This window comes from Ranitomeya imitator, chromosome 5 (assembly GCF_032444005.1).
Source record: "Ranitomeya imitator isolate aRanImi1 chromosome 5, aRanImi1.pri, whole genome shotgun sequence".
NCBI lineage: Eukaryota > Metazoa > Chordata > Amphibia > Anura > Dendrobatidae > Ranitomeya > Ranitomeya imitator.
In genome coordinates, this window is record NC_091286.1 from 418536831 (window position 1) to 418553246 (window position 16416).

Sequence of the window (16416 nt, forward strand, 5' to 3'; positions counted from 1 at the left end):
GTCGATAACCTGCAGTGCTGGGAACAGTCAGCTAGAGATGCCCAATCTCATCTCATCTGCTATGGTTTGAGGCCGGATGTTTTAAGTTTTTTTTTAACCTTGAAGCAATCCAGAGGAATAGATACAAATCTATTGTGCAGCCAGGTTCTTATTCATGCTGCCCGCGGTTTGGGCAGCGTGAATCACATACAGTGGGGCAAAAAAGTATTTAGTCAGTCAGCAATAGTGCAAGTTCCACCACTTAAAAAGATAAGAGGCGTCTGTAATTTACATCATAGGTAGACCTCAACTATGGGAGACAAACTGAGAAAAAAAAATCCAGAAAATCACATTGTCTGTTTTTTTAACATTTTATTTGCATATTATGGTGGAAAATAAGTATTTGGTCAGAAACAAAATTTCATCTCAATACTTTGTAATATATCCTTTGTTGGCAATGACAGAGGTCAAACGTTTTCTGTAAGTCTTCACAAGGTTGCCACACACTGTTGTTGGTATGTTGGCCCGTTCCTCCATGCAGATCTCCTCTAGAGCAGTGATGTTTTTGGCTTTTCGCTTGGCAACACGGACTTTCAACTCCCTCCAAAGGTTTTCTATAGGGTTGAGATCTGGACACTGGCTAGGCCACTCCAGGACCTTGAAATGCTTCTTACGAAGCCACTCCTTCGTTGCCCTGGCGGTGTGCTTTGGATCATTGTCATGTTGAAAGACCCAGCCACGTTTCATCTTCAATGCCCTTGCTGATGGAAGGAGGTTTGCACTCAAAATCTCACGATACATGGCCCCATTCATTCTTTCATGTACCCGGATCAGTCGTCCTGGCCCCTTTGCAGAGAAACAGCCCCAAAGCATGATGTTTCCACCACCATGCTTTACAGTAGGTATGGTGTTTGATGGATGCAACTCAGTATTCTTTTTCCTCCAAACACGACAAGTTGTGTTTCTACCAAACAGTTCCAGTTTGGTTTCATCAGACCATAGGACATTCTCCCAAAACTCCTCTGGATCATCCAAATGCTCTCTAGCAAACTTCAGATGGGCCCGGACATGTACTGGCTTAAGCAGTGGGACACGTCTGGCACTGCAGGATCTGAGTCCATGGTCGCGTAGTGTGTTACTTATGGTAGGCCTTGTTACATTGGTCCCAGCTCTCTGCAGTTCATTCACTAGGTCCCCCCGTGTGGTTCTGGGATTTTTGCTCACCGTTCTTGTGATCATTCTGACCCCACGGGGTGGGATTTTGCGTGGAGCCCCAGATCGAGGGAGATTATCAGTGGTCTTGTATGTCTTACATTTTCTAATTATTGGTCCCACTGTTGATTTCTTCACTCCAAGCTGGTTGGCTATTGCAGATTCAGTCTTCCCAGCCTGGTGCAGGGCTACAATTTTGTTTCTGGTGTCCTTTGACAGCTCTTTGGTCTTCACCATAGTGGAGTTTGGAGTCAGACTGTTTGAGGGTGTGCACAGGTGTCTTTTTATACTGATAACAAGTTTAAACAGGTGCCATTACTACAGGTAATGAGTGGAGGAAAGAGGAGACTCTTAAAGAAGAAGTTACAGGTCTGTGAGAGCCAGAAATCTTGATTGTTTGTTTCTGACCAAATACTTGTTTTCCACCATAATATGCAAATAAAATGTTAAAAAAACAGACAATGTGATTTTCTGGATTTTTTTTTCTCAGTTTGTCTCCCATAGTTGAGGTCTACCTATGATGTAAATTACAGACGCCTCTCATCTTTTTAAGTGGTGGAACTTGCACTATTGCTGACTGACTAAATACTTTTTTGCCCCACTGTAACAGGTTCCCTAGCAACTTTTTTCAGATTTTCTTCTCAAATTTTAAGACATTAGGAGATTTAAAGAACAATGCATCACAATAACATAATTATAATTTGCATCCATGATATATCAAAAGTTTATTTGTCTGACTTTTCAGGCTCAGGAAATCAGTGGAGATATTTCCCATTGCCCCTTGAGCATAATGTTCTTACAATATAATTTTGGTGGAAATGTAAGGGTAGGTGCACACAATCAGTAAGCACTGCGGGTTGGACGCTGCATACTTGTGTCCAATCCACAGCATCCTGCTGTTCCAGCATAATGGATGGGATTTCAAGAAATCAAATGCACACTATGAGTGCACCGATGCCCGTACCTCACCCGCGGAGATGGACATGTGGCGCGTCTCTCCAGACCGCAGCATGTCTATTTATCTTCAGGAGACGCGAACCTCTGTAAGAGAAATTTCACCCGTGCAATGTATAGGATGCAGTGATTCTGCACGGTTTAATGAATACATGCGAAATAACCCGCGTTGAAGAGCTGGCAGTGCTTTGGAAGCAGCGGACATGTGCTGTGTCCAGAGCTATGCCGATTACTGAACGTGTGCCCATACTCTAAAGGGTTTAGGTCATCTTCTTCAATAGAAACCCACCACTTCCCAAACTCATGGATTCTTGATTGCTGGGATGTAAGTGCTCCTGATTAATAGTTTGGACCAGCAACATTGTTGTGCTGCCAGCCCAAACTGCGAGCAGCTACATGTGATAGCTTTGCTTCCCCAGCAATGGAAGAACAGCAGAAATTAAGCAGACCTTTATTTGGGGCTAACATTACGCTTCAAGGATCCTGACCAGTCTAAGCAGAGTGCTTACAAGCTGACTAAGAAAGAGCTTGTTAACATTCCTTATGTTTATCCTATGGTAGAATTCTATTAAGAAGTAAATTGGAAAATTGTTTGTTTTTAAAAGCACAATCCAGTTATAAATATCTAGGTAGAAATGTTAGAGAAATGCTGTTTCGTAGCTCTTACTGCATGTTATTCAGAGAAAAATCATAATACCCTCAGTACAATACTTTTTGTGTGTTGTGTTACAAAAGAGTAAATTGACGTAAGAATGACAGACACTGGGGCTATGTGGTAGAATACATTGCAAATTGTATTGTCAGTCTTCTTTTGTGTTTTCAGACATTACCGGGTAATGCTACAATGGAGATCTGCACAATGACTTAGCCCTAATCCATTACTTACACTGCATTCCATAGTAGAATATCTCTTCTTCTGAGCTGTTGATGGGAAGCTTTGTGCCATTATTGAAAAAGAAATCATCACTCTGGTCATTATTCCAGGTACCTACAAAAAGTTACATTAGAATTGTTATGTAGAATTCCAAGACCAATTATTTTAATTAAAACACGATAAAATCGGGGGTAAAATCATTGATAGTTAGAGCTTTTGCAAAATTGAATTGTTATGAAATTTTTGCTAATATGTATATGGAAGAGGAAAAGAATGAGATTTATAATAAGTTGTGATTTAAAATTGCTTATGTTACAGAACTAAAAGACACGCGCTTACCCAAAAGTCCCTTGGTATTGTTCAAGAAGCTACTGGGAAGACTGGTTACAGCAGTCAGCATATTAGATTGGGCCGACACTTGTACAGACAGAGAACCTTGGAAGGTTGCAGTGATCGTTAAACTATCGTTTTTGAAGAAGACGGCTGAATTGGTGTCATTTATATAGGCTTCCATGTCTAGAAATGAAAGAGAATTTACAAAATTGATTATAAGTTATTGCTTCCTGGTCCATAAGCGTTCGTTTTATTTATCATACTGTACTTATTTTCTTGTGAACCCCTTAATGACTGGAGCTTTTTTCGCTTTGCGTTTTCGTTTTTCACTACCCTCCTTCCCAGGGCCATAACTTTTTATTTTTCCATCAATATGGCCATGTGAGGGCTGATTTTTGGCGAGTTATACTTTTGAACTACACTATTGGTTTTACCATGTCGTGTATTTGAAAACGGGAGAAAAATTCCAAGTGCGGTGAAATTGCATAAAAAGTGTAATCCCTTGTTTTTTGTTTGGCTTTATTGCTAAACCTGACCTGCAATAATGCAATAATGATTCTCCTGATCATTATGAGTTCATAGACACCAAACATGTGTAGGTTCTTTTTTATCTTTGTGGTGAAAAAAAAATTCCAAACTTTGGTAAAAAAAAAAAATTGCACAATTTTCCAAGATCCATAGCGTCTCCAGTCTTTGTGATCTCGGGTTGAGTGAGGGCTTATTTTTTGTGTGCCGAGCTGATGTTTTTAATTATACCATTTTGGTGCAGATATGTTTTTTTGATCACCCGTTATTGCATTTTATTGCATTGCAGCGGCGACAAAAAAAACCTAATTCTGGCGTTTTTAATTTTTTTTCTCCTTACGCCGTTGAGCGATCGGGTTAATTCTTTTTTTATTGATAGATCGGGCAATTCTGAACATGGCAATACCAAATATGTTTATTTTTTTTATTCTTTTATTTTGAATGGGGCGAAAGGGGGGTGATCTGAACTTTTATGCTTTTTTATTTTTTTATATTTTTAAAAACTTTTTTTTTACTTTTGCCATGCTTCAATCTGAATCTGGCATAGCATAATCGGCTCTGCTACATTGGGGCCATGCTCAGATTGCCCCTATGTAGCTGAATTACAGCATTGTTATGAGCGCCGACCACAGGGTGGCGCTCACAGCAATCTGGCATCAACAACCATAGATTTCTGCAGGAGACCTCTGGTTGTTATGCCGATGTACCACTGACCCCTGATCACGTGACAATGGTCAGTGGTGCGCGCATTTCTGGCCGGATGGCAGGAAGCGTGTGTTAAAAGCCGCTGTCAGAGTTTGACAAAGGCATTTAACTAGTTAATAGTTCCAAAATAGTTAATGTTCAAAACAGCTGACATGTCCCGGCTCACCGCCGGAGCCTGCATCAAAGCAAAGGTTCTGCTATTGGACGTACTATTCCGTCCGATGGCAGAAAGGTGTTAAACACATCATTTTTATAGGGTATGAAAACAACTGTTAGGAAAACAATAATAAAGATTTTTTTAATGATTTAATTTAATATTTTTTCAAAGAAGCTTTTTCCATTTTTACCTTTAACAATTAAAATAACATTTATGAATTGTACCATAAGCTGCATTGTAAGAAACTATAAGTAAATGCGGTGACCAATTGAAAATTTTACAATTAAAAGTGAATGCTTTTTATAGTAAACACAAAGATTATTGATGCAAATGTTTTCTATCTTACCATTTACTGTATATGTTCATGTTAAACCTATATTTAATATCAAGTATGTTCTACTGATAAATGATGAGAGAAACATGTTCATGTCGCTGTCTCACTTGGAATGGGGGGAGCCGTGTTCCTTCACAGAGGTGGATTGTCCACTTATGACATGTATGACCTTAGGTCTAAGATGGGACATCCCTTTAAGTCATCAATAATTTCTAAGTTGCAATACTGCTAACTACTCATTTTGATCATATCATAAAATGCCAATTTTTAAGTCTGCATTGTCATATCCAGGTTCAAAAAGAAACAGATACACTAATTTCTAAGGGCAATTGATTTTTTACAAATCTACTGTTCTCATGGTGCAATTCTTAGAAGGTAAGCGAATGAAAGAGGAATTACATCTGCCTCCATTTCTACATTTGGTGCTAGTGTGTGCAAAGGCAAAGAAATGAGTAATATCCTAGACCTAGCATATATTCACTTACCTTCTGAATAACTGAATAACACGTCCTGACCATCAAGAAAAGCATTTATATTGTTCGAATTACCCAGATACCACTCCACCTACGAGAAGTTAAAATGAAAAAGAAATGATGTTATGCTCTAAAATAATGGCAATGAGCAAAACACAGTACTGGTATTCTCCTGTTTTTATTTCATGGTGCTTTATCTATCATTAATAGAGATGTATCACACAGATATGAGAAATGTATATGATGCCATCAACAGTAGGTGTGAACAGAAGTCAACAATCAAAACCATTACAACATCAAGACAAGAAAAAGATGACACATAGTAAAACACAATGTGACGGCAGACATGATGGTTTAACACCTTAGAAACCTAATATTTTACCCAACATTTATTATCATAATTACACTGATACTCACTTTAACACTACCATTGCTTGATGTGTATTGCACTGCAAAGGCCTGGAAGTTGGTGGCATTCGCTTGTTCAGTCTGCACTGTACGACCTTGTAGAACTAAAGAGATGTGTGAGTCCGATGCATTAAGGAGAAGAAAATCTCCAAGTCCATTGAATGTGTAGGATAACCCATCTAGAGTCGTAATGTGAGGATCTCCAAACATCCACCCTGTAACAAAGAATTAATAAACTGTATACATATTTTTGTAGTTTCAGTGTTGCATTTATTGATGATGAAAGCCCCTCCACAAACCTTATTTCTTACAAAATTCTTACAATTTGGGGTAATAAAATGTATTTAAATGTGTTTAAACTGGATAGATAAATAAATGTTGTAATTCAAAAGTAAAAATAAAGCTATCCAAATGAATAAAATGTTACCATTCTTCATCATTCCCTCACTGCCATTGTTTAGGTTCCCTGCTATCACTGTTCACACTTCCACTTGATAACATGATGTTTGGGGTTGCATCAAATGTGGTGATTTCACTAGAGTAGTCTATGACTGCGTGGTCTACTTCTTGTCAAATCAGACAAGGTGATTTTCTGGATTTGTTTTCTCATTTTGTTTCTCATAGTTGTGGTCTACCTATGATGTCAATTACCGGCCTGTCTCATCTTTTAAGTGGGAGAACTTGCACAATTGGTGGCTGACTAAGTACTTTTTTCCCCACTGTATGTGAGAGAAAAGTGAGGCATTAAATACAGTAGGTAAGTATATGGAGAAGTGTATTTTTACTTACTATGATTTTATTATTTTTATTTATTTTATTAGCTGACAGGAACATAATTTATCCATTAGACCAAAGCTGGGCAAAGTGTGGCCCGCGGGCCACATACGACCCTCTGGTTGTTCCAGTTCCGCACCATGCCCTCACCCATTCATTGTGGCCCGCTTCCCAGTGTCAATGATATCTGCATCCTCAGGATACAAAAATCAGTGAATACATTGGTGGGGGATGGAAATGTTGAGTGAGTCAGTAGAGGCGATTACATTGTTACATCTGTTCTCAGGAGAGTCAGTACTCCATAAACCATAGTGGAATGGGATTGTGGTGAGTATGTGTTGTTGTTTTTTTTAATTTGTGTAGAGGATGTTTGCAGTATATAGGAGGCTGTGGGGGCTTATACTGTATTTAGGGGGTTATGTGATGGCTTATAATGTACATAGAGATACTATGTGGGGGTTCATACTTTATATTGGATGCTATTTGGGGGCTCAAACTATATAGATGAGGCTATGTGAGGACTCATATTGTACATTAGGGGTTATGTGGGGGCTCATACCACATGAAGGATGCTCATCTGGTATATAGGGGGATGTCAGATACTTAATTCTCTTCAATATTAACTGGTACAATTAATTTCTGAATATAAATAATAATTAAAATTTATATGTGAAATATTAAGATTGAGCAGAATTATTTCAGCTTATTGATTCGGCCCTCCACAACTCCACAACAGTCACAGTCCCTCAAGTGACTCCTCAGGAAAATTAGTTACCCACCATGCATTAGACTATATTAATCGTGGGTTTGTATCTAATTTACCTGGCCTTGGTGGCCTGTAGTCTAGACAGTTAATTGGTGGTCTCTTCTGCTTGTACATAGTGCAGAACTGAGGATCATCTACATCATTGCAGCACCAGTCATATGCCTGAAGCTCTGCATCTTGTACATCTAGGAAATAAACAAATTAATTTCATTGCATCTTTCTTACAAGTAGAGTTGTTGATTTGTAATAAATCTTCTCACTCACTATTGCTTGATGAATGAAAAGTCCATGTCCGTTCCTGGAAACCTTCCAAGAACTGATTTTTGCGGAAGTATACACATCTCACACCTGCATAATACCAGTTAGGAGACGTGCTGCGGAAAAGTTTAATATAGCTTGACTCTCCTGAAAGTAAAAGATATATAGAAGAAATCATTGCAAAATACAAATATGGTAGATTGCAAATAGAAAATAAGCTGCCACAGAAATCTGCAGATGATTACTGCTGTGGTTTGGTATGTGACTTTGGTCCTCTAAAGATCAATGCACCTAATTTCTGTCTTTTTAGTGCATAATTTGTGCAATAATGAAGATTTTGTGACATCCCCAACAGATGAACATCGCCACATACTGTATATTACAATAATACTGATAATAAGAAGATGAACTACAAAAAGAACATCAAAGAAAATGAATATAACAAAATGAATACGAAACAGTTCATTTATGACTAGCAATGCTAATAATCTTTTCTCATTATTTCTCCTGTCTGCTCAGATTCGGCTTAATACAAAAATTTGAGGAAGACTAAACTCAATTGTTCCTTGCTTGGGCTGCCTCTCAAAATTTTGGATAGGCACTGTATTAACACAATTATGGCCAGCAGCCTAGCAGTAGTCACCATGAATGTCCCCATTTCTGTTTAGGTGAACCCCATTTATAAGGAATAAGGCTCAGGGTCTTTACCTGCTTTTGTTTGTCTGTAGCGGGAATCAGCCTGCGCCTGCTGGAATAAACAAGGGCATGACAGCAAACCAGAATTCCACTGTGAGGGATTTTCATGTTGATAGTTGAACCAACTGAGACATTTCATACGACTGTTCTCCACTGTGGAATTATTCAGTTGGTAAATCCAGAGTCCTCTCCTGTCTGCAAAAGTAAAAAAGGAAATAATGCAGAAGCAGTAGTAGATGTAGAACAATGTAGCAATGAACAAGTAAAATGTCAGCAATTTACAAATCTTTAGTTTGTACGTTATCTCCAGTAATACTGACAGTTTTTCAGGGCACGGATTGAGATCCCTATAAAGCAAAGAATGTGCATGCATGCGCTCCTTGCCTAGGAAACCAGCTACCTCCGATAGACTTCACTGGAGGTTGGTTATCTTTAGGCCACACACAGTAAACTAAAGAATTATAAATCCCTTTGCTTTTCAGAATGGGAGGAATTTGTTATTTTGTTATTAGAAGCACTTTGCAATTTTTATCCATTTATTAAGACATTTATACTTATCAGTGCTCCTCATAGCAAATCTACACCAGCAAAGGACTGTCCTGTAATTTACACCATTTTCTGGTGTACATTTTAGTAAATATGTTAAGCTGCGGGAGGCCATGCCTAATACTGTTAAGCCTCGTCCACTTTTAAAAATGTGGCAAGAGCAATGTGAAAACTTAAAAATTTGCATTTTTGGTGCCCAAAACAAGTGTGCACAAGTGTACATTTTTGTCATAATTTTTTTAATATCGGTTTTAATTGTAATTTTTAAAAAATGAAAATATATTGTAAGCGCCTCACCTAGAGCAAACTGCATAAAAAAAGAATCAAAAGTAAAAAACTAGATAAAGTTATTTTAAGATGGACCATTTATAAATGTTTGCCAGTATGATTTTTTTTATGTAAAGAAATCAGACACATACCAGCATTGTTTCCAATATAGCGGTTGGGACGGTGTATATTCACAGCGATGTCATCATTCTGGAAAAATGTATCCTTGTTCCCACTGACCATTAAAAAAATAATATGTTAGTTTCTTGACAAATCATGTTCTTGAAAAATCAATTATCAGCAATCCAACAAATCCTTATATCCAGGAATAGAAAGGCAGCTATGAGTTGTGGATTATTTAGTGTTATATTGAGAGCAGTAACAGTATAAAATGTGCCATCTAGAATCCACATAAAGGCAACAGCATTACCAAGAGTGTTTCTATAGGTAAGCCGATAAAAGAAGATTTAAGGGAATTAAGAAAAACTATCATCACCGTGAATTATTACAATATTATGGGCATCAGGGTAAATAATTTTTACATGTACATATAGCTCTGCTGTTTACATGTTGCCAGCACAGCTGTGCCGTGGACACCTACAGATTACAGCATTCTCTTCTTCTACCTTAGATGTCATCAGTGGTGTGAATGCATGTAATGTGTGCATAGTGTGAGCCATATTTGCAATGTATAGACAACAGAGCGATAAGGACGCCTTTACACATTCAACATTCATAGTCCAAGTATGGACAGTGATTTCTGGACCCGCTGTGAGTGTCTTGGACCAAGCATTCCAAATACTTCATAGAAGCATATATGACGTTGCTGCGTTCAGGGAACGGCTGGTCGAGACTGTGAATTTTGGACGTGAAATTTGCCTAAAATATAGGCAACCAAGGTGTGACAGCATGTCCTGCTCTTAGCATAGCAGAGCTGTGTGTGAAAAATGTAGATAGCAGAGGTGTGAAAGCAGGCAACATGCATACAGCAAAGCTGTGTGTGTGATTATGGGAGTGCTTTCTCGTGTGTATGCATGTGTGTGTGTATAGAATATAGGTAGCATATGAGTGTATGCATGTACTGTGAGCATAGCTGAGGTGTGTCATTCACACTGACCCTTGTCTGCCATTACTGTTTTAGAAACCAATGCTCTGACAAGTGTACGAACTGTCTGGACACCTGCTGCTGGAGGCAGTCAAGCACTAACTCTGGGACTCGTCCTCTTCCTTTTCCATCCCACTATCAACTTAACAATCAACTAGTCAACTCAACTACTCCTGTACTGAACTAAACATTTTTGGACACCATCACAAAGATAGAAAACAATAAAATAGTGACGTCCCTGTATCAGAAGCCAACTGACCATCCAACATACCTTAAATAAGACAGTTTCCATCTCAAACACATAAAAAACATTATTATCTACAGTGAGGTCATCATATACAATTGGATATGTTACAACCCTACTGATTAAGACAAACACATTGGTGGTCTCAGAAAGACCATTTGGGGGCATCACAACCCTGGACCAGACCTCAATCATTGGACAATAACACTCTCACACTTCTTGTCTATGAACTACTCCAATATTTACGGCCAAAGCTGTTTTCTTCCCATCCCACATTGACATTCTGCTTCACCTCACTTGTCTTATTACTGCACTATTCTGTCTCCTGTTGTGTATAATTATGTGACGCTTCAGATTATGTGTTATTCTGTGTGTCTGATGAAGAGACCTGAGTAGTATGGCTAGCTTGTATTTGTTACCATATTTTCAGTTAGACATTAAAAGGTATCAACCACTGAGGACTCTCAGATGTTAATATTTTACTATCTACTGGCAAACGCGGTACAAAAATATATTTTTCATTTCCACATTTACATGCTTAATATTGATGGCTGGGAATCTATTAAGCTCAGGACCAGAGCAGAGGGGGTGGAGGTTGATAATATGAGCTTTGCCACACAGAGTAGATGGGGAGGGGAAGCTTTTATAATATGTATCTGTATCATCGTCCAGAGGATGCAAATACAGTTGAAACTGAAGGTGGTAACGTGCAGGCCCCCTTCACCTCTGGGTCTGGTCGCGGTCATACCACCCACCGGTAATCTATCAATATGTAGTCCAGGCTATTTAATTAAATATAAGTACAATGAACAAAGAAAAATTTCAAGTAGCAGAGAACCATAATCAGATACTTGCCTTTACGCTTATATTTCACATCACAGATGAATTCCCATTAGCTGCTAAGGATATACACACTATTCTTATAGGCACTTGCTATTACTAATGTTACTTGAGGTCTGATCATTCCAGCTTGAAATCTCAAGTCTGAGCCAAAATCTAAGGGGTAACGTTTCTCCTTGTGTAGAGTGACATGTCTGGTATGGCAGTATATGGAGGCTTATAAGCCATGCAATGCTCACCTGGGAAATTAAATATGCAAATTGACTCTTCAGAGATGAAGAAGACTTGAGCTCTAGTGATACCTATTGCAAGTAGCAACCCTAAAAGTCAATATCAACCTAAGTCATATGGCAAGAATCGTTAAAGGATCGATATTGACTTTAGGGATTGCTACTATCAATAGGTGACACTAGAATTCAAGTCCTTTTCATCTATGAAGAGTCAATTTACATAATCAGAGCCAAAAATAGTAATCTTACCTGCAATAACCAATTAGAGGTCTTGGGTGACGATCTATTTCATCCCAAATCATTCCACCATCTTTAAACAGAACAAGCACAAAGGCCTGGAATCCATCAGTGGTCAGCACAGCCTGGTATGTGTTGGTCTTATAATGAAAGTATACATAATGTTACTACACAGAAATGCACCGGGCACCACAATGGTTTGTTCTTATAGGTTCTGTTCTATAATTAGGCTTTTCTTCTCACCCTGTTATCACTTTCCTTTGCTGGATACGCAGGAACATTCTCCCAGGTAATCTTCAATGTCCATTGAGCTGTGTATGAAATCTTGAAGTTTCTGCTAATGATGACCTCAACTTCAGGAATGACAATGCCGTCATTGTTGGTGTATTCCTGATAAGAGTCAATGATTAAATATTAATACACTATGTGGATTACATTCTTCACTTCTCTTCACCAATTAACAAGTGTCATAAACCTACCTGGTAGTAAGTAGTTCCCACTCCTTTAGACAAGTCTGCATCACTCCAAAACGCAGCAATGGAGGCCAAATCATATTTTTCATTAAATCCATTGACTGGAGGGTTTGTATATGAGAAAATGCTGTTTCTGGATCTTGGGAACACAATCAGACCGTTGTCTGTGTACTGTAAAAAACACATCTTAAGGTTAACTTCCGACCTCTATTAACTGAGATAAAGCATTGATCCCAGCCACTTATACTTACATAGACAAAGTTTCTTAAACTGTTTCCGAAGGGAAATCCTATTTGTGGCTGGAAAACTGGAGAGGTAAAGTCTGTTGTTCTTCGGTTGTAGTTGGTATCACGAACACTTCCTCCATATGGGAAAAGGGGAATAGCTGCAGTGAAAAAATTAAATGTATTATGATATCATTCAAAAATATTAACCGGATAATTTTTTTTTATTTCCTTTTAGTCATTCTATAAAAAGCAAAAAAAGTTCTAACCAAATGTCTGAAATTGTAAAGAAATAGCCTGTATGTGTATTTCACATTAATATGTGTATTTAATAGTTCTAGAAAAAAGTAATACAAACTTCACTTTAATAAAAGGTTCAGATGCAGTAAAAACTGGTGTTGTAGTTGGTGAGGAAATCAGTGATCAGACAATCATTTGTCATGATATTATGGAAAATTCTGGTGATTTGTCATAAAATTCCAAGATGGAACAACTCTTTCAGTAAGTTTATATGGAGTCTTAAAGGTGTTGTCCAGCTGAAGCAAGTTATCTATCCACAGGATAGGTGACGACCTACTGATTGACAATGGTCCGAGTATTTAGGACTTTTTATCTCAAATAGGGCAACAAGGAACAGAAGGTAGGATGCCCGATCGCCGTCCCATTCATTCTCTATTGGGCTGCCAAAAAAAGCCAAGTGCAATGCTCAGTAGCCCGATAAGGAATGGGTGGAGAGGTGGTCGAGCATGAACATTGCTGCTACATTCTAACAATAAAAGTTTCCAGCCGATCAGTGCCGATCCCAGCGGTTGGACATCCACCATTTAACAAGTTATCACCTATTCTCAGGACTGTTGATAATAACTTGTTTCCTCCGGACAAACCCTTTAAGCAAAACTACATATAATATTTTGTGATAGCATGTAATAGATTGTGTCATATGAAAACCTCATCCTGCTATACATGAAAAGAAAAGCTAACAAAATAAATGTATAAATCAAAAATATATATTGACTAGAGACATGCACAGTTTCTTCATTACTTACAAGCATTGACAACTCCAGTGGTGCTTGATGTTGTGCTTATTGTAGTGAAGATTGTAGAATATGTTTCATTATTGCTTGGAGTTGTCCATGTGGAAACAGTGGTGGTAGTTATTGCTAAAAAAAAATTAAAACACCTTTTAGTATGTCACATTTGAATTAGTAAACAGATGCAGTAACCAGCAAACATTTATGTAAAAGTGACGATAGTTAAGGGGTATTTCCATCTCCAAGATCCTATCCCAATATGTAGCAGGTGTAATCTATAATATAACGCTGGGAGCATCACTCTGTCCGAAGCCTTTATAGACTGCGCAGGCACAAGCGCCAGCGCAGTCTGGCCCCCACAGAGTAACGCTCCCAGGAGATCGCGGTATGCGTAAGCTCTGAACGCATACCGCGATCTCCACCGGAGAGTCAAGGACCGCCAGGAGGGTAAGTATATTCACCTTTCCCCGTTCCATCGCTGCGTGCGGCTCCGTCTCCCGGCTCCTCTGCTGTGACAGTTCAGAGGGCGCGATGACGCGCTTAATGCGCGCCGGCGCCGCCCTCTGACCAGTCACAGGCAGAGGAGCCAGAGTGTGTCTTCAAGAAAATGGCGCCGGAAAGCGCGGACTGCGCAGGCGCCGATTCCTGCTGCCGGAATCGGCGCCTGCGCAGTCCACGCTTTCCGGCGCCATTTTCTTGAAGACACACTCCGGCTCCACTGCAGGTGTGTCTTCAAGAAAATGGCGCTGGAAAGCGCAGACTGCGCAGGCGCCGATTCCGGCAGCAGGAATCGGCGCCTGCGCAGTCCGTGCTTTCGGCGCCATTTTCTTGAAGACACACTCCGGCCCCACTGCAGGTGTGTCTTCAAGAAAATGGCGTCGGAAAGAGCGGACTGCGCAGGCGCCGATTCATGCTGCCGGAATTGGCGCCTACGCAGTCTGCGCTTTCCGGCGCCATTTTCTTGAAGACACTCCGGCTCCACTGCAGGTGTGTCTTCAAGAAAATGGCGCCGGAAAGCGCGGACTGCGCAGGCGCCGATTCCGGCAGCAGGAGGACGAAGAAAATGGGCGGAAAGGAATGGCGTAAGTAACAAATTGCTGTGACATGAAGCTGTGAAACTTCATGGCACAGCAATTTGTTATTTACGCCACCTGATTCCTTTCCGCCGCCATTTTCTTGGTCCTGCTGCCGGAATAGGCGCCTGCGCAGTCTGCGCTTTCCGGCGCCATTTTCTTGAAGACACACTGCCGGCGCCATTTTCTTGAAGACACACTGCAGGTGTGTCTTCAAGAAAATGGCGCCAGAAAGTGCGGACTGCGCAGGCGCCGATTCCAGTAGCAGGAGGACGAAGAAAATGGGCGGAAAGGAATGGCATAAGTAACAAATTGCTGTGGCATGAAGCTGTGACACTTCATGCCACAGCAATTTGTTATTTACACCACCTGATTCCTTTCCGCCGCCATTTTCTTGGACCTGCTGCCGGAATCGGCGCCTGCGCAGTCCGCGCTTTCCGGCGCCATTTTCTTGAAGACACACTACCGGCGCCATTTTCTTGAAGACACACTGCAGGTGTGTCTTCAAGAAAATGGCGCCGGTAAGCGCGGACTGCGCAGGCGCCAATTGCGCCAGCAGGAGGACCAAGAAAATGGCGGCGGAAAGGAATCAGGTGGCGCAAGTAACAAATTGCTGTGGCATGAGGCTGTGGCACTTCATGCCACAGCTATTTGTTACTTATGCCACCTGATACGGGGCATATACTATGGAGCATCTTATGGAGCAGCGTATGGGGCATATGGATGGGTGCAGCAAATTAAAGAACGGTGCCGCAGGATGGGAGCAGCACATGACAGAACGGGGGCGCGGGATGGGAGCAGCACATGACAGAACAGGGGTGCAGGATGGCAGCAGCACATGACAGAACGGGGGCGCAGGATGGGAGCAGCACATAACAGGATGGGAGCAGCAAATGACAGAACGGGGGCGCAGGATGGGAGCAGCACATGACAGAACGGGGGCGCAGGATGGGAGCAGCATATGACAGAACGGGGGCACAGGATGGGAGCAGCACATGACAGAACGGGGCGCAGGATGGGAGCAGCACATGACAGAACGGGGGCGCAGGATGGGAGCAGCACATGACAGGATGGGAGCAGCAAATGACAGAATGGAGGCGCAGGATGGGAGCAGCACATGACAGAACGGGGGCGCAGGATGGGAGCAGCACATGACAGAACGGGGGCGCAGGATGGGAGCAGCACATGACAGAACGGGGGCGCAGGATGGGAGCAGCACATGACAGGATGGGAGCAGCAAATGACAGAATGGAGGCGCAGGATGGGAGCAGCACATGACAGAACAGGGGTGCAGGAAGGGAGCAGCACATGACAGAACGGGGGCGCAGGATGGGAGCAGCACATGACAGGATGGGGATGCTGGATGGAGCAGCACATGACAGAATGGGGACGCAGGATGGAGCAGCACATGACAGGATGGGGACGCAGGATGGAGCAGCACATGACAGGATGGGGACGCAGGATGGAGCAGCACATACCAGGATGGAGACCATATACCAATATAAATGCTCGCCACCCGGGCATAGAACGGGTTCAATAGCTAGTAATAATATATTAGCATATACCTCCAATTAAAAATATAATATCGTTTTTCTGATTTGCTATATCTCTTTCCTCAAGTGCAGGCATTGTAAGACCTTAGGTATCCATGGTTACGTCCACTGATGAAGTGACAGTTAGTTAGATAGTTGTTAGTGG

At 40.9% G+C, this 16416-nt stretch overlaps 1 protein-coding gene across 3 annotated transcripts in view; it reads right to left on the bottom strand.

Annotated features, from left to right (window-relative positions):
* LOC138638071 (mucin-4-like) overlaps positions 1-16416 on the bottom strand; it is a 369132-nt gene that overhangs the window by 250860 nt on the left and 101856 nt on the right. For all 3 annotated transcript variants that reach the window (XM_069727053.1, XM_069727055.1, XM_069727054.1), the window contains exons 37-49: positions 13661-13774; positions 12642-12775; positions 12397-12561; positions 12161-12307; positions 11930-12057; positions 9414-9496; positions 8461-8643; positions 7759-7899; positions 7551-7679; positions 5964-6169; positions 5559-5637; positions 3359-3535; positions 3032-3133 (exon numbers count right to left, since the gene is read on the bottom strand). In XM_069727053.1, the coding sequence (XP_069583154.1) occupies positions 3032-3133; positions 3359-3535; positions 5559-5637; positions 5964-6169; positions 7551-7679; positions 7759-7899; positions 8461-8643; positions 9414-9496; positions 11930-12057; positions 12161-12307; positions 12397-12561; positions 12642-12775; positions 13661-13774 (1788 nt within the window). The remainder of the gene's footprint in view (positions 1-3031; positions 3134-3358; positions 3536-5558; positions 5638-5963; positions 6170-7550; positions 7680-7758; positions 7900-8460; positions 8644-9413; positions 9497-11929; positions 12058-12160; positions 12308-12396; positions 12562-12641; positions 12776-13660; positions 13775-16416) is intronic.